Source organism: Siphateles boraxobius, unplaced genomic scaffold (assembly GCF_051911475.1).
Source record: "Siphateles boraxobius isolate OS27281-9 unplaced genomic scaffold, OSU_SipBor_1 26, whole genome shotgun sequence".
NCBI classification, from domain to species: Eukaryota; Metazoa; Chordata; class Actinopteri; order Cypriniformes; family Leuciscidae; genus Siphateles; species Siphateles boraxobius.
In genome coordinates, this window is record NW_027508876.1 from 16,842,447 (window position 1) to 16,860,907 (window position 18,461).

The 18,461-nt window shown below is 37.2% G+C and overlaps 1 protein-coding gene across 2 annotated transcripts; it reads right to left on the reverse strand.

Moving 5' to 3' along the window:
- Positions 1-24: 24 nt before the first annotated feature.
- cul1b (cullin 1b) lies at positions 25-17,014 on the reverse strand. 2 transcript variants are annotated; one of them, XM_077244531.1, is made up of 22 exons: positions 16,882-17,014; positions 13,643-13,986; positions 10,056-10,233; positions 9,486-9,653; positions 8,766-8,816; positions 8,588-8,678; positions 8,272-8,435; positions 7,955-8,117; positions 7,696-7,826; positions 7,210-7,317; positions 6,624-6,730; positions 6,199-6,247; positions 3,067-3,198; positions 2,459-2,576; positions 2,240-2,316; positions 1,992-2,123; positions 1,806-1,898; positions 1,447-1,494; positions 1,160-1,242; positions 893-998; positions 694-807; positions 25-613 (listed from the first exon to the last, which is right to left on the reverse strand). In XM_077244531.1, the coding sequence occupies exons 2-22, from the start codon at positions 13,780-13,782 to the stop codon at positions 533-535; spliced, it is 2,334 nt and encodes a 777-aa protein (XP_077100646.1). In that variant the 5' UTR covers positions 13,783-13,986; positions 16,882-17,014; the 3' UTR covers positions 25-532. The 2 variants fall into 2 exon arrangements, with proteins under 2 accessions (XP_077100646.1, XP_077100647.1); XM_077244532.1 differs by lacking the exons at positions 13,643-13,986; positions 16,882-17,014 and adding an exon at positions 11,658-11,730 and having other exon boundaries at positions 10,056-10,388.
- Positions 17,015-18,461: the final 1,447 nt, after the last annotated feature.

Here is an 18,461-nt window from a genome sequence, read left to right on the forward strand (position 1 = left end):
ACAAGACCTAGCAATGAGAAAGCATAAAGAAAAATTAAGTTTATTCATGACATTTATAAAATGAATTGCACTATACAAATGGTGTTCTCATGGCTGGTAATAATGCAACTCAAACCAGCCAGACATGATTAGAGTGCTGCTGAACAGTATTCCTCTTAGTTATAGGTATTTCTGTCTGAAACCAATCTGTCAGTTTTCCAAAAGTCATTGGAATTACAATTAAATTAAATCAGCGTTTTGTCCTTTCACAATGATAGGCAATAGCATGCAACCCTGACTCGAGGTCCCACTATGAGTATAGTTCAATGTCCAGTATTTACACATTAAAAAGTAAATGGCAATCCTGAGCAGCTTAAGGGCTTAAAGACAAAGACTGGCCGCTTTAGCAGTCTGGGTTTAAAGGGAAAAGTCCAGTGTCAAATTGTCCTACTTGGCAACAAGGTCTTGATAAGAGAATCCTCTGTGCCCACTGATATTCCTTAAAACATCAGACAAATATCTAAGGAAGGACATCAAACTTCAGAGCGCATTTTTATGCCAAGTAACTGTAAGTGTCTTTTTCCCCATCCACACGTTCCAGGTATTCCTTCTCTATCAAAATGTCAATGCATTTCTGAAAAAAAGACAGATTTTAAAATTTCTAACGAATGTTTCATAAGCAGTCAGAATTGCAGAGTACTGCAGTCCCATTACCTTGATGACAGGAACACGAGGTTTGAATCGTGAGGAAAGTTGGTTCAGCACTTCTGCCAAAAGCTGCTGGTGCTTTAAAAGTTTCCTCATCTTCATGATTCTCACGATAGCTGCCTGCACACAACAACACAAAACAACATGTAGAATCAAAAGAAAGTTTGATTTGAACTTCAAGGGTTTGTTAGTTTATTTTTAATACCTGTATGAGGAGCTTCCTGTCTTCCTCAATGTTCTTATGTGTCGTCTCCTGCTCTTGTTTCTGCTCTGTCTTCATTGGCACATTGATATTCACCCGTAACTTTTTACTGCGCACAGTGACAGTGTAGATAGACAAATGTGCAACATAATATTTAAAAATATTAGTATGTGTACCAATACGGTTTTCAAATGTTACTGAAAGTCAATTAGTTTATACTATGTGGATCAAACATAAAGCTGTAAGAAAATGCTGAAGGGAGGCAATTACTTCTTATAGCCCAAGAAAAGTTTGATTAATATATCAGGCTTGAAATCCATTTCATCAATGTTTGCATTCTCATCCTCCAAGACCTACAAACAGAAAACAAAATATATATATATTAAAAGAAATAATTGTAAGTCTAAATCATATTTAGATTTCATAATTGCATTGTAAATATATAGTTACAACAAAACAGTAGTGGCATTGTATTTTTTTGTTGTTTCTTTGACTACACACTCCACTTTTGGGTCGTGACCCACCGGTTGAGAAACACTGATATTGTCAACACTTACCAGCAACTTTGATTTCAAGAGGATTTGTAAGACCTGAATCAAAATATCCTGTGAAATGCAAAAAAAGAAGAAAAAGATTACATTTGAAAACTTTTTAATTAAAAAACTCTGGCCTCCCCCATACAAACATTGTATAAAATCACTTTGCTTTTACAGTGTTTTGAGGAATATTTAGACAATAGCATGTGTTGGATAATTAAAGTGGATTAAAAATGTATATTTAATTCAATATTTTTTTTTAAATAATTTAAACCAGTGGGACTTCACATAAATATAATCACTGACTGTTTCTGCTAGGTTTCTTTCCCCCCTATAGTATGAATTTAACATGTAATGGAAAGCAATAGCCCTGCACTCACTGTTTTGATCTGTGTGCTGTCAGCCAGTTGCTGGACGGTGTAAGTGTTCTCTGTGTTGAACTGGAGCAGGATGGCCATCTGGAAGGTGGAAGCCTACAGACAAATGCGTCCGACACTGAGTCCTACAACCTCCTTAATGAGTCCCAGCACACGCTGGCATGATACAGCCATGAAGAAAGAACAAACCTGGAGAGTGTATCTGTTCTTGAAGCAGTTGGTGACCAGCTCTCCTTTGGATAGATGGTAAAGCCACGTCAACTTCCGGCCGCTGTGTCTGCTTCCATAAAAAGCTGTAAATCTTTGGTAACTCCGCTCCAACTATGAAAAACAAAGCCGTTGAAAATCTATCATCAAATGGAAGTGTAATCACACATTGTTCTCAGCTCGTGGAAGGGTGTGAAGGGCTTCGAAAATGACAGGGTTAAGCGTCTCACCTCAGATGGTAAAGCGAATGTGCAAGACTGCTGGAACGGCCATGAGCCAGAGCTCAGAACCTGGATACTGAAATCCACTGCGAGACAGATGGAGCCAGATTTTTGCATCATTTGCATTGTTATTCATCAGTAATAACATGCAGAGATCATATTATAAAAACACTCCAAACACAAACAAACATGAGGAATTGATGTAAAGCCAGGGTGTTTAGCACTTACAGTCCAAAGGCTCCGAGTTGGAAAGATGCTTTTTGAATTGCTCATTCAAGTCTTTGCTGACACCGATGTCCTGGAACATGCGCTGGAGTTTGGAGGTGTACTCGAAACCACATGCTTGCTGAGGGTGGGCAGAAAAAACTGATATCGATTCATAAATCCTAAGAATCAATCTTTAAGTCTGTAGCTTTCAGTTGATGAATGAAAACTTTTGTAGCACACCTCCCATCCAATAAATCGCAATAAACATTGTGCTTTGTTACTTTTGAAATTAACAAGTCTCAGCTCTCAAAATCTGTTGATTTTATTATGAAATTCAAACAATAAATACCATTTTGGCACACAGTAAATGAATCCAAAGCGCATTCAAGGAACAACTACAACAACACCCATGCATCATGGTGCTTCCCCTACTGGATTGCAGGTCAATATTTTCGTAAATAAAGTGGTAAATTATTTTTTGTACAAAGCACTTCATAAAATTAAATGAATTGGATTTAAAAAATCCATTTTTTATTAAAGCCACCATTTAAATGTTTATATAGCATTAGTTTAAGAGATTTTGTTTTGCCATATTTTTTATGTAATTAATCAATATGGAGTGCACAGACCTTCAGTTTGGAGATCATACTGGCCTCGGCGTCATCGCTGGCACTGTTCTGGTGCACCAGTCTTTTGGCCAGCATCTTGGCATAGAACTTCTGGAACACGTCTTTATCCTCAATATACTTGAAAACCACCATCTGATGAGAAAGGATGTTGGAGAATCTTGTCAGTCACATGAACTGACTTACATTCAGCAATCTGTGCATACTACCATACAGTATACAGTATACATACTGTGCACAGTTTGCAAATTTTGATATATAGTAGGGCTGCACGATTTGGGGAAAATGTCATATTGCGATTATTGAGGTCAATATTGTGATTGCGATATAATAAACAAATGGTTTCATGAGTCAGCTTGCTTGGTTCTAAAGCAAAATGCACACACAGATTAGTGATAATTCTGAAATATGTATTTCTCAACTCAAACTAGCAACAACAACTAAATGATTGATAACACCTATAATGATCAATAAGCCAATCATTCTCTCACAACTCTTATGTCCATCATAAGACTGCTCTTATGTTATGGAGATACTCGACCAAACGACATTTTGGCAGAATTGTGTGTGTTATTGATCGTTCAAGCCTGAAAGAGAACTGTTTTCTGGCGCGCGGTCTGTGAATGCGCATGATAGCTTACTGGTGCACGTCTTTCTGTGAGTCACAGTCAGGACATTCACAGGCAGCGCGCTCTCTTTTGACTTGTCGCACATGAATGGTTTAAAAGCATTTGCACAAATAAGAGCGGGATCATGTAACACTAGCCAAAGCATGACAAAAAAAATAATAACAGATGCTGCGTTAATTGCGTTAACAGCCCTAATTCGCTTATTTCATATACATTTTTTGCGTCATATAATCTCATAGGCTTGACATCGCAATTGCGATATGCTTAATCGTGCAGCACTAATGTATACACAAAACACATAGCCTACACAACAAAGACCTTTACTCTACTATTTCCAGAGTAATGAACGAAAGCATTATATCAACCATGATCTCTTGACTAATTATTTGATCAGACTGACAAAAACCAATGTTTTTGCATGAATTTGGATTATGCGCAACGTTAAAAGAAAAATAAATTTTATTGATAAAAGACTGCAAATTCAAATAACCACATTCATTTCTAAGATGATAACTGGACGGTGCACACAGAGCAAATACTAAACATTTGCTGCATACCTTGTACTACAGTTTTTTATAATACAGAACACAGTATATGCTGTGCTGTACACAGTACTTTAGTGTTCCATTCTGAACAGTTGTGTCACAGATCAACTAGGTCCTTATTATTTCTCTGATGCAGAAAAAACAGACAGATTCGCAGAATTCAAACATAAACATCAAAATTACTGTATATGGAATGTTACGGAATTGTGTAGGTTTATATCAAAATAAGGGCAGTACAATTGATTAAATTAGAATTGAGAGATGGACGAGTGTCTGTGATTATTAAAGCGTGAAAAGTCGCCGCCATGTTCTGGATGTTTACACATACTCAAGCATACGTGATGCTCTGTTTTCAGAGTGAAGGTTCACTTTACCAGCATTTCATAATTAAAACAAAGAAAGAAAACTATCATCAAATAGAACACACAAAATCAAAAGGTCTTCAATACAGACCATCATAATACATATTTTGTATAACTTAAATGATGAGAGAAATACATTACTATATATTATAATAACAAAAAAACCAATGTTGTGCAGCACTTTATTTGACAAAAACAATTCAATGTTCTGTTGTAAAGGAATTGGTATAAATTAAATTGATTATGTTTTAAAAGATTGATTTAATTTATTAAGCTTTAAGAATTCAATTCAAATTTAATTAACCGAACTAGAATCTAGAAAACTATTAAAAGGGAAAACACTATTCTCACTCAAACACTAAGGCCTGGTTTCACAAACAGAGCTTAGATTAAGCCAGGATTAGTCCTTAGTTAAATAAGGACATTTAAGTAGCTTAGAATCAGCCTTAGAAAAAAAAAACATTACTGGTGTGCATTATAAGACAATGTGACATTCTAAGATGTCAGGTCAAGTTGCTTTCAGTTAAAACAGCTCAAACATGCATTTTAGTTTGGGACTAGGCTTAAGCCTTCTCTGTGAAACCAGGTATTGATGTTTGCTCCAAGTCCAGGGGTCTCATTTATAAAAGGATCCTTACTAAAAGTGTACGTGCGCCCGTGAGGCAAAAATGGCGTACACAAAAAAATATTTAGACTTATAAAACAGTGCGCACGCCAGAAGTGGCGCAGAATTCCCTTTATAAATCCCAGTCAGCGGAAGATTGTGCGCACATGCATTTCCTCCCCGAAATAAACACATATGAAGCTTACAACGCCTAGTTTTACTAGGCATATCCTCATCTGTATATCAATTGCATATGATTATTCATCCACGTGATAACATGTTTAACGGTACAAGACATTAGGAAAATATGAATGTGCCGTCACATTACATAAATAAAAATCATTTAGTAGCCTATCCTTACCTTGTTTTTGAATAAAGAAATCAAATAGTGTAAAATACATTTCAGAGAAAGTTTTTCTCAATCTTTTCCACTGGCCAAATAGTATTTTTAATTGATTTATATTTTTAATGGAAACAGATAGACCTTGTTGTGCATTATCTGCATGAACCTATTTTCTCAGACAATCTGCTATTATCATGATTAGCAATTATCTCTGTAGTTAAAACATTAAAACACAGCATTCCAGAGGAAAAGTGTCCAAAAGCATTGCATCCACAACAAATATTTCTAATTATTGAATACAAAAAATGTTGTTACTTTTCAGTAATGATTTCATGTAGTTTAAGTGTAACTCCATTAATGAGAATGGCATTTTTAATGAGTGAAATTATATTTGTATTATCTTTCTGTACATGTAAGACATTTAACTCCAGCTTATCATCGGTGTCGCCAAACTGCTCCATCTCCAAAACGCTCGTACGCATGGGTCAGAGTTTGCGTGCATGTGCGCAAATTTTCCCGTCAAGTTTGTTTTTATAAAATCACAAGGGAAGCCTCCTTCAGGGCCGGTTTTGTGCGTACGCAACAGTTATAAATGAGGCCCCAGATCCTTAATGCACTAAACTTTATTTCCGTGGAGGACAGGGAAACTCACCACTTGGTTGAGAGTATCTTCTAGCTCAGCCTCCTCAGGATTCTTTGAACTAAACGAAACACACACTCAGTTAAATCATCTGTAGTATGAACACACCTGCAATAAAAGCAAACAACCTTTCCTAGACTGTTTTCATGTCAAATTTCATCTTTTGAGTCCATGCACTAGAATATTTTGTGGTGGCGTTTCACACATACAACCTTGCTAATGTACTTTTCTATCTTGAGATATTTTGTCAATCCTAAAGCAGCAGCTTTTTTAAATAAGTCTGCTAGCTAGAATACTGCATTCAAAGAGTCAAGCCTCAAATACTAAAACATAAACTGACGTGTTTCCAATAATGGCAGTGGAACAGACTTTCAATGGATTTCATTGTCATTTCTGGCTGACAAATGTATGATATGAAGATGAATGAGAGAATTCACCTCTTCTTCAGTAAGGAGTCACAGTATCTGGCGAGAAGCTCAGGGGATTTGCTGGAGGACTGTGCCATCTTTGTTACCGCATTATTATTGATAAATCTTCCGCAGGCCTGAAGAGCAGCACAGATCACAGAGTGAAAGTTACACCAGAGCTGTAAATAAACTCTATAGCTCAAAAAAATATTTTTTTTTAACCAACCATTTATATCTTTTTTTTTGTCAGAAGGAAATTTCGGTTTACATTTCCAAACATTCCTTTGTAAAAATGCTGTAAGGGGATGATGCTTTCAAAACTAATGTTATAAATAGATTTGATCAATTAACTTCTATTAACTAAATCAAATCAATATTTGGTGTGACCACCCTTTGCGCTTAAAACAGATTTTGTCCAGGTACGCTTGCATACAAGCGTACGCTTGTTGTGCATACAAAAATCTAACTGGATTAAAAGGAATGGTTTGGAAATGTAAACTGATATTTCCTACTGGTAAACTATAGCAAAATATATAAATAACTGCCTTGAAACTATTATTTTTGGTGAAAATACCAACGTGCCTAAGACTTTTGCACAGTACTGTAGATCACAAACCTTATCGAGCGCCGCCACAAACCCAGCATCATTATTGAACGCAGACATGACGAGGGCATTGTATTTCTTGTGAACATCCAAGATCGTTTGCACGTAGATTTTAGGATCCTGGAAAACAAGTTCAAACTGTGATCAAATAAGTTGTTAAAAAGAACAGAGTTACTGGAAAACATGAAGAAAGACCCTGAGGCTCACATAAAGCAAAGGTTGAGTCACATCTCTGAAATACAAAAGCCTAGTTAGACGAAAAACTATTGTCATGGTAAGAATAGATCTGCTATGCTTCAATACAATGAAGTGAGGCCCTGACTTCAGGGAATTCAGGTTCAGCTGTGCTTCCAACAGGTTTGGCACATAAAAAATAAAAAAAACAATTAATCAGATCAAATCAATCAAATTTGGAATTACTCTCCACAGTTGCAGCAGAAGACAGAAAGCATTGTCCACACCATCACTGTGTCTTTATGCTGCAACACCGGGACTTACATTGAGTGCTGAATCTCCACATTTCTCAATGGCTGCCAGTCCTTGATTATGAATGTGGGACTCCAAGAGTTTCTTGAGCTCGCCCAATCCGTCTGTGATCCGGGAAACAAGGTTGTACATCCGACCGAGATCTGCAATAATAAACAAAGTGTATTGACTGTCAAACTGAGTGTGTCATTTTAAATGTTCGCTTTTTCAAAATGAAATGTCAGAAAATGTATTTCCTCCGAATAAAGGTGACATTGCTGCACTGGCTGACCTTCATTCTTATCTGCATCTAGAAGGTTCTGGAACTCCGTGTGAAAGATCTCCAGGTGTTTCTCGATGAGGACCTGCTCACACTTGCGAGCCAGCTCGTCTTGTGTGCTTTCGTGGAGATACACCTGTACCCGCCGCTGCTCCTCCAGTAACCGTGCCTCTGCCTGCACACATGAACACACATGATCTTACAGTTTTAACACTAGAAGAAATGTATGCTTAAATATGTAGTAAAACAAATTTCCCATTAAAATCCCCTGCAACTAGCATTATTTATATGTGTGTATATGTTCAAACATGATATTGTCACTAGCTTACCTTTTTCATGTATTCAGTAACAGGGTTTTGCTGGAGGAACTCTGTGCTTTCCCGTGTATAGAAGCGCTCGGTGTCTGCCAAAAACTGTGTCTCAAAGTACTCCTTGTAAACTGATAATGTCGGCCCCTTCACAAATGCATCATCCTCATTCAAGCCCAACTCGACTGTAAATGACAAACCAAATCACAACATGATGCTTCAAAGGTCCAGACAGCACTGGGATTATTCCACTTACTGTACATGACTCGCACAAGATTTGAAAATATCCCCTGTTTTGGGAGAGACAATAGGACAGATGTAGCGCTGCCACACTCACCATAGGACTGCACCACTCCACTGATGAGTCTGGTGTTAATAGTCTCACCATGTCTCTCCTTCTCAATGAGTTTTAACACAGCGTTTGTCACCTATATAAAATAAAACACAGGGGTATATAAATATACATATACCCATTTACACACACAATAAATGAAGAATATAAACAGATGACTCACCTGCTTGTTAAGAGGTCTAAATAAACACTCTCTCCAAGTGACCAAAGCAAGCTGTAAAAGAGACACATTATTTTATTACCGTTTCTTACTGGAATGAGGTGCATGAGATGAATACTGCTTAAAGTTACCATTTTTATTAACTGCACTATAAAAGACTATTCAACAAATTTTGTTTTTATTCTATTACTACTAATAATATAAAAACTATAAAACAAAACTAAGTAATAAAACAACAATCAACCATAAAACAAATCTGAATTACAATACATTTTCCAAAGACAAGTATTTCATTATAGTTCAAGGCTGAACAGTAAGTTTATCCTAGGTAATAAGTTTAAATCACTGGAATACATCACAGTAAACCAAACATTTAGGGTTTCAAGGCATAGAAATACATGCACAAGATCAAGAAATGCAAGATTTAGTGCCAACAAGTCAAGCCCATTAGTCAAGTGACAAGAGAAGTTCTGACAAGTTAGACGAGTCAAGAGTTCTGTAATCAAATCTCTCACAAAGTCTTGAGGCGAATGTTAATTAAAGATACAGATGATGTGTGATCACAGGTATGCATATATAGACTATTATGAGCAATAAATATAGATAACTATATTTGCCATGTTGACTAGTGTAGTCATTGTTCCATATTCTTATGAAAACAATGTGTGTAAATGTAAAACAGGAATCTATGAGTCAGGAAGGGGCGTGTGCTGTGTCTCTTACAGAGTAGATTTCATAAATTCCTTTTCGTCCCTCATCACACTCTCGGCGCACCCAGTGTCTGTTGAGGTAAGCACAGATCCCGTTTAATACTTTACTGGAGAAGCGATAGTCCTCCCACTGCTGCGTGTAGAACTTCAGAACGCTCTCATCCATCAGGTCCTCTCCATCCTGCCAGACACACACAGATGGAGGAGGGAAAAAGGAGAAGTCAGGAAGGTGTCTGGAGAACTGACAACAACTCACACTGCTATCCATTCTAATACCAGTAGTCAAATTAAAAATACATTGTCTGTCATTAAAAAAATATATAAAAATTCCAAAATAAACATATATAATTCCAACATTCTTCAAGGAGAATTAGGCATAAAAACATTAAAATAGGAGTTTACTATATGGTTTAATATTTTTGCATCAAGGCATACAAAGAGAAGTATAGTGTTCAAATTAGATAAGCCTTCATTTTATATGCTTTCAATTAAGATCAAAGACAATTTTTTTTTATTTTTTATTGACCAACATGGACCTAATGTACCATGCATCCCAGACAATAACCACAATGTAAGCTATTACCATGAGAAGGTTTGTCAGGTAGCTCCTCAGAAACTCTTTCAGTCTTTTGTAGAGTTCTAGTCCGACAAACTGAGCCCCACCAGGTGTGGGAGTTTTCTTGGAGGGTTTGGAGGGGGGCATACCAGCACCCCTGGCCTGGTTGGACTGGTGCACGCTGGTACAGTAGTTATACACATGTCTGAACAGTAGGTTAAAGTCTTAAGATAGTAAATAAGAAAACGATGACAGACAGATCATAAAACAATATTACAACAATCTTTACACTGACAGGATGCCATTCCATTATGATGATGCTTTCAATGTCAGCTTCCAAGTTGCTTTGTCTTTGTCATACTGTGGATTAACTGTGTCAGATAGGTGTCTCTTACCCACCTAGAGTTTACTTCTGTGATTGTTTCTCAAACACATCTGAATCTAATATGAAAAGCACGAGAATATACAGTTCGCCTAGCATGGAATTCAGACGTCGTTCAAACCTATTTTCCAACAGTGAAAACCCCACTTATTCCATAACGGTTTGTGGTGCCATATGATGCTTTTTAATGTTCTCTCTATTCCTTTAGTGTGTAATGTATCTGTTTGTGCATTCATTAGACCTTCAGTACAAAGCTCATAGTCTTCCACATAAGGGATCTATTATATCTAACAAAGAACACTGCTTCCGATATGCCTAAAACACCTTGATCAGATATTAGTTCTGTAAGCATCCATTTCACAATTTTAAATATGTTAACATAATGCCCACCCAAAGGCATAGAAACGCAAAGAAAGAGGCCGAGGACTGTCGCAGTGTTTCAATGAGAAAGCACAACCTTCTGAAAACAGATGCAATGGGAATTGAGGTGCTGCAATAATGAACAGTATGTGAAAAATGTGTTTTACACAGACTGTAAAAAAAAATCCAAAACCACTTTTTGTACCAGGTTGTAAAAAAACAACAACTCTGCTGTAAATTTGGGCATATTAACATTACATTAACATTACATTAATGGGATCGACTCTCTTTTGGAGCCTGTCCTAGCGGCCAGTCGATGAATTGCAGTTAAAGTCACTTCCGTGTTGGATTCAAGAGAGAGACCGGAAGGTTGGTTTTATATTAAAGTATGCCAACCTCTTCTAGTACACCCAATAAAAAAAACAATGACCCTTTAAAATAGGATCATATGTGCTCTTTAAAAATAATCATGCATGAAATTATAATTTGAGAAACACTCAAATTATATACTATTTTCAAGAACCTTAAAACGGCCCGTTTCAAATCCAAAGGTCACCTCTCAATACTAAACAAGAATGATACAGTTCTTTCAGTCTCAGTGCTCAAGCCCTTGAGAAAACTTCTGTTTTAATAGACTTTCCTAGACACAATCTACTCTGACACGCAAGAAGCTGTCTAGAGAAGCTTTTATGCATCTTGGACAGAAATAAGTCAACGATATTAAAAGTCCTCTACATGGGTGTGCATTTATTGCAAGCTGTTATGTCTCATTAACTTAGTGCATTAGCTTAAAGGTTGTGACCCCATAAACAGAACCAGAACAATTTAGTTAGTGTGTATGGGTGTTTGTTTTCCTGGGTGCTAAGTTTCACACCTTTATCACTAACCGTGAGATCCAGCACTTTGATACTATAAACCTACATGCCGAGACTCTCAGATTCTCAGCAGCGCTAAAGAAACCTGCAAAAACAGCAGAAAGTTTTGAGTGTGCACACAGGGCCAAACACAGACAAATAAAAGACATTACTGAAGATGTAGACTAGAGGATGACATCTGTGGGTGGCAGATGAAACCCTCTGTGTCTGATGTGGCACTAGTGGGTGAAATGCAAAACTGCAAATTTGAAAGCAGACAGAGGCCATTGTAAGTTTTCATTTCCCCCACACAAACTGCTCTGAAGAGCTATAGAATGGAACACTCGTTGGCAGTGAGATGCATGGCATTACAAAAAAGCCAAATAAAAGTAACAACGCCATGTACTTTGATTTTACTCAACAAATATATATATATCATAATTCCACTGTTATTAAAAAAATTGACTGCGATGAAGCTAATTTGAAATAGTGTTTTACACTCAATGATTTTATGTTCTCTAATATTAAAAAATGATTAATAATCCCACATATTAACCGTCGCCATGTTGACTCCTAGTGTGAACACTAAAGTTGCGGTCGGGGGCACCATAACGGGAGATTCTAAGGGCCCTGGTCTATTGGGAAAGGAAATGCAGCGCTCTGAAAACACCCTTCCCCACTACGGAGAAATTCGGTGTTACGAACAACCACAACCACAAAAAAAAATTGGTTTGAATAAATTATTCAATGGCTCACTTATTAATACTCCACTTGTTCCATTACAGGATGAATCAGTGTTTTTTTTAACGAATCTCTTAAATAACTAATACATTTTGAAGTCACTTGTCACCACCTGGTAGCGTAACGATTTAATCGATACAATCATTATTTTAAGATCCATGTTACTTTTAAAAGGTGATTTACACTATTTTAATCGCTTCTGTAGACATCCGGATTTTTATCCAAACTATAAACCCAGTACCTCTGTGATAATATGAACATTTGTAACAGAAATAACAATACTGTGTGGTTGAAAAGACTGTGAAGCGGTTTCATACCTATACATGACAACTGCTCTCTATGGGTCAGCGGCGGTGCCAACGCAGATCTGAATGTTCCAATGTGATTTTGATACAGGTGAATAGTTGTCATTTAGGTATAAGATCGTGTGGATATTTAAATCGAGATCACAATCTTTTAACAATTAAAGGAGTATTTCACTTTTTAAAAAACTTTTGCTGATAATTTACTCACCCCCATGTCATCCAAGATGTCCATGTCTTTCTTCAGTCGAAAAGAAATTAAGGTTTTTGATGAAAACATTCTAGGATTTTTCTCCATATAATGGACTTCATTGGGTACCAAACGGTCCAAGGTCTAAATGGCTTTAAACGACACCAGACGATGAATAAGGGTCTTATCTTGCGAAACGATCGGTCATTTCAAAAATAAATAAAAAGTTTAAGTTTTATAAGCACAAATGCTCGCCTTGCTCTGTTCTGTGATGCACGCTCGTGACTCTCCTGTTCGAACTCGTTCATCAAAATGAACGAATCTTTTTTCGAGTAATTTCGTTCGTTGAATGAATCGTTTTTTTACTTATTTTTGAAATGACCGATCGTTTCGCAAGATAAGACCCTTATGCATCGTCTGGTGTCGTTTAAAGCCATTTGAAGCTGCACTGAAACTGTCATTTGGACCTTGGACCGTTTGGTAACCAATGAAGTCCATTATGTGGAGAAAAATCCTAGAATGTTTTCATCAAAAACCTTAATTTCTTTTCAACTGAAGAAAGAAAGACATGGACATCTTGGATGACATGGGGGTGAGTAAATTATCAGCAAAAGTTTTTTAATAAGTGAACTACTCCTTTAAGAGAGAGAAATATGAGAGCAATCTGCACGGGGAACTCTTTTGCCCTCAAACGAAACTCCCGATCTTGTGGATATTCCACCCATTATGACTATTTCACCCACAAAACTTTTCCCCCATTAATCCCGCCGTGGCTGGTAAGATACGTATAGAGTTCCATGTAGCGTGACTTAGCCATGCTCTGGCGTGTATAGACCTGCTGTATTCCTGCTCTCAGGTCATCCCAGATCTGGTCCAGCCCAATCTGTTTGAGCCCGTGGGTGTTCTGGCCCCTGTTGGATGACATTGTCTCTGTGCTGGTCTGCTCGTGTCAGATAAATCCTCTCTTCTCCCCGTTCTGCTCCAGAACACTGCTGCTTCACATGTAGTCCACCATGCTGGAGGGCATTTCAGACAGGATCAGTTCAGGGATGAGTACCGCTTCACTTCACAGATGGTACTGCAGGCTGGTCTAGGGTTACAGCAGCGTCCAAACACTTCCGTAGGGTATCTGCAAGAGCAAACAAATCAGGTTTGAAATAAAATAAATCACACTTATTTTAAAATGGTACAACATAAAGCAGATGTAACAACGACAACAGGCTATGCATTACAAACAGTATAATAAACAACACTTACAGGTGTTAACAATAGGGCAGAACTAGCAATTATTCTATAGGAAAAACAAAAAAACAAGAGCCAAAAAAAAGATTAATCCAGGTCTTCTAAATAAAATGAACTTACATACATATTTAAGAGAAAAAGCAAACCTAACAGACGACTTATAGGAATCTAACTAAGCATCATACTGGAGCTCATGTGAAGTGCAAACATTGGGTAAGGGTTATATTTAGCAGCATGTCTGCTGTGTGTTGTGGTGCAGATGATATGAATTTTGCTGGTCATTGTTTACATGTTATGACGTTCGAGATGCCACATTTTATGGGCAAGAGTGACGGAGGGTTGGTGGTGAATCAGAACATGTGACCAGCAGGATTGGGTTTTAGCTGGGTTATTAATAGCATTTCCCACATCGTTCTTTCTAGGGCTTCTTGTGTACAGACAGCTGTTTCTATAGCCAGCAGGACGGCTAATATGTTCAATAAATACATCTCTTGAGTGATAAAATTAGGATTCTGTTAGGATTCAGGCACATATCGCAGTCAAGTTTAGATGTAAATGCTCAAGTATCTGCTAAATTATTATTTTTCTTCTTCTGTGTAACTTCTGTAAATCAAGAGAGGCAAAGTCCCATAACTGACCCAGCCCTGCTAAATCACTGACCCAGAGATTGAGAGGTTTTACAACAGGGGAAATAAACAAGATGGAGTGGCGTCAGACCGGTAGGATCAACCCAGCTTATGGTGACATATATAAGGGGCGCAGCTGTTGAAGAGGACACTGACTTTTTATGATCTCTCACCTATTTAACACACTAAACTCATAAATGAACACAGCTTTACGATATAGGCTATGCTGCATATAAACTCTTCTTTCAGCCTCTGTAAGTGGGACTGCTATTAATAGCAATAATGGTCATTTATTCATTATTACCCATAATATTTCAATCCTTTAAAGGGGTCATCGGATGCCCAGTTTACACAAGTTGATATGCTTCTTTAGGGTCTTCATGTAAAGTTTGTAACATACTTTGGTTAAAATTCCTCAAAGGTTGTGTAAAACAACACCCTTTTTACCTCCTCAAAAACATCTCTTTCTTCCATGGGGGGTGTGGACACAAGACTGCCTTGACGGACAGTATATAAATGGCGGAGGGCGGAAATATGCTAATACGGGACAGTCCATCAGTGGTCGTGGGCGGAGCATGAGCAATATGACATCATATTGCTCAGAAAATCCAAACGGCTTGATTATTGAGAGGGTTTAGGCTTTTTGAGGATAAAAAAGGTCCACACACTGCAAAGACACATTTATATGCAAACACCATATAAAAGTGAATTTCGCATCTGATGACCCCTTTAAGGCACTGTATTAAACATAAAATTTGCTTGATCAGGGTGGGAAAACAGTTTGTGAACATCAAACTGCTTGAGCCTGCCTGGTCACATTTAATCTTATTAGACCTATTAGGCTAGACTTTCTGACCCACATTCATCAGTAGGACAAGATCTGTAGGTTGTCAAAGTTTCAACAATTACAGTCAGAGAAGGGCCCAGGAGTCCTTTAAGGTAAAAGAAAATCACATTTTGCATTAAATAGATATTTCACCCAAAAAAAGAAAGAAAATTCCTTCATTAATTACACACCTTTATGTGATGACTTTCTTCTGTGGAACACAAAATGAGATGTTTTGAGGAATACTCGCAACCAAATAGTTTTAATTGTCATTTGCAATACATTTTGTTGTGTTCACAGAAGAAATTCATACAGTTTTGGAATGACATAAGGGCGAGTAAATTATGACCATTTTAATTTTTGGCTGACTATCCATTTAAATGTACATGGGTTGGATGACTGATTTAAAACAAAAAGAGGACACAAAGCACAACGAATACAAATACTTTTCTTCATCAGTCAGCTTATTTATCATAAGCTTGAACATGATTGTTTAATGTGCTTTATGTGTGACAACTATTTTTATTCTAATATTATACAACTTTTGTGGCATATAAGAATCAGGCAAACTGCCCACAAAAAGCATAGGATCTACATGACTGAAATGTAAAACTATTAATATTTTTTGGCATCTGAGGACTCCTTTGCCAATAAAGCATGCCAATATTAGCATGATTCATATGCTAATCTCTAGGAAACCTTTTATTGAGGTAATAATTTCCGAAGGAAACTTACCACACACTGGCATACGAGGTTTAGGAAACTATGGGTCGAAAATAAAACCTTTTCTTGGTCACTTATGGCATTTTGGCCAAACAATGCAATCTAGGTAACTTAACTTAGGCATCTGAGACAGCAGAATTCATGTTAATGTGTATAACTCACAGTTCACTCTTCAGACGGCCTCGGAATGTATCTGTTAAGTTATCGCTTAGAAGACCTTACCAAGAGCATGATAACATCCTAAATACACAATGTCTTAATTTCATGTCTGTTTTGAAAACAGTATCAACACATTAGCAATGCTAGGTAGCAACTCGCTAGCTTCAGGTACCCTGGTAAACTAACGCTGAGGAGAAATATTAAAACATATCAATGCCAAATAAACGAATGACATTAAACTATAACCTAGAAATAAGGGAAACAACACTTGTTATTAACCTACTGAAGTAATACGGCGAAGCTTTTGAGATATTGATGTAACGTTAAAATGGCCACCTATGCATTAAGTCGTTTACAATACCACAAAAAATCGTTTGTCTTCGTTCTCTAGTTATATGTCCTGCCAAACCGGAGCAGCTGACATGTATATACATATATTTAGTCTTACCTGTACCCGTTTCTAACGTCGAGGTGTATGAGGTTGAGGCCCTATACTGTGTCTGACTGGAGTTGATTGGGAATTCCGTATTAGAGCGAGTGAAGCGTCATACGCCACATCTCAGAGAAATACAGCGACCTCTAGTGTTCACTTATTTCAGGACCCTAGCGTCTGTATCGACCAAGAATAATCTATTACATTTTTTCCTTTTTATTGTCATATTTTAATGTATTTGTTTGTTATTTATTCTCTAAACAACTCGACTACTTAAATAGCTGCCTTTTCATCCCCTTCATACTTGTTTTTGTGCCCTGAACTGGTTGGCACTTTTGTGAAACCATTTTCTATGGTAATGGTGCAATGAATGGACTATATTGTGAACTTTGATAATACAGAGCCTTTTCATGGCCTCAGTACACCCAGTGGTTTAAAAAGTAGTTGTTCTTTATAGCAGTGAACATAACTATAGCATTCACCCACTTCTTTATATTACAAAAAATAATAGCATGTGCCTCACATTATCCAAAAACCATGCAATTGGTTTATTTCACTGGACAAATGAGCCAATTTTTAATATCCCAACCAGTCATAACTCAAATAAACTCTGACACACATTTGGTATTTATTTATATTTTTTATAGGAATAATAATATTTATGAACATTTTACTTATTTTACAGTTGAGTCTCATACAATGAGACTGCTCCAAAATTATATATAGCACACAATAAAGAAGACCTACAAACAGGGCACTAAGGCCTTCAGGGGGGTCAGAAAGGGAATTGCACACACACAATATATTTGATATAATGAACGCAACTTTCACACGCAATTGATTGACAGATAAACTCCTATTTCAGTGCTGTTAAGTTTGGGATATTTTCAGCAAACAGTTTGCTTTGTACATTCAGTTTGACATTGGGTCAATGTGACCAGACATGTTAATTTCAAGACTGATTTTAAGACAATATTTGTGTCAATACATTAGCAATGTTTAATTGCAGTAGTTAAATTACTTTCATCCTCATCTGTTCCGTCTGACATTGTGCTAAAATTGGTTTCATCATCAGAAGTTTCGCAGTCAGACATGTTGTCAGCGAGTCGCGCTATCAACAGCTGATCGGAACGTGCGCACTGTTGACGTTGACAGCAGCGCGGATTGATAGAAATGGAAAGAAAATAGTGCCGATTAAAACTGAGGTATGAATTTTGACCGGCGTGTTTTTTGTGTGTTAAATTAATCAAGCTTTGAAACGCAAATCATTTTTTCACGTAAAAACGCACAGTTTTGAGGCCCAAGAAACCAACCGGGAGTACTTTCTTGAAAAACTTCCAGCGGCCAGAGCTCTGTCCAGGGAGGTGACTACAGAGTGGGTCAGTGTGTATGCACTATAGTGCTGGTAAGGATTCCATACAACTTCATGTCTTAAATGGGCGAACTAACCCTTTAAAGAGATCATTCAACTGAACGGTGGATATGCATTTTAAACACATTATGATTTTTGCCCAAATGCACACCCCTTATTTATAGCACATTTAATTCCGCTGCTAATGGTATGCATGACCCATTTCAGGAGTGACCAAATTTAC

Excerpts from the sequence above, each read along its gene's own strand:
- cul1b (XM_077244531.1), bottom strand. The coding sequence starts at position 13,782 with ATGTCATCCAACAGGGGCCAGAACACCCACGGGCTCAAACAGATTGGG. Across the intron at positions 8,118-8,271 it reads TTACTGAATACATGAAAAAG|GCAGAGGCACGGTTACTGGA; the intron begins GTAAGCTAGTGA and ends TCATGTGTGCAG. Across the intron at positions 808-892 it reads ACAGGAAGCTCCTCATACAG|GCAGCTATCGTGAGAATCAT; the intron begins GTATTAAAAATA and ends TGTTGTGTGCAG.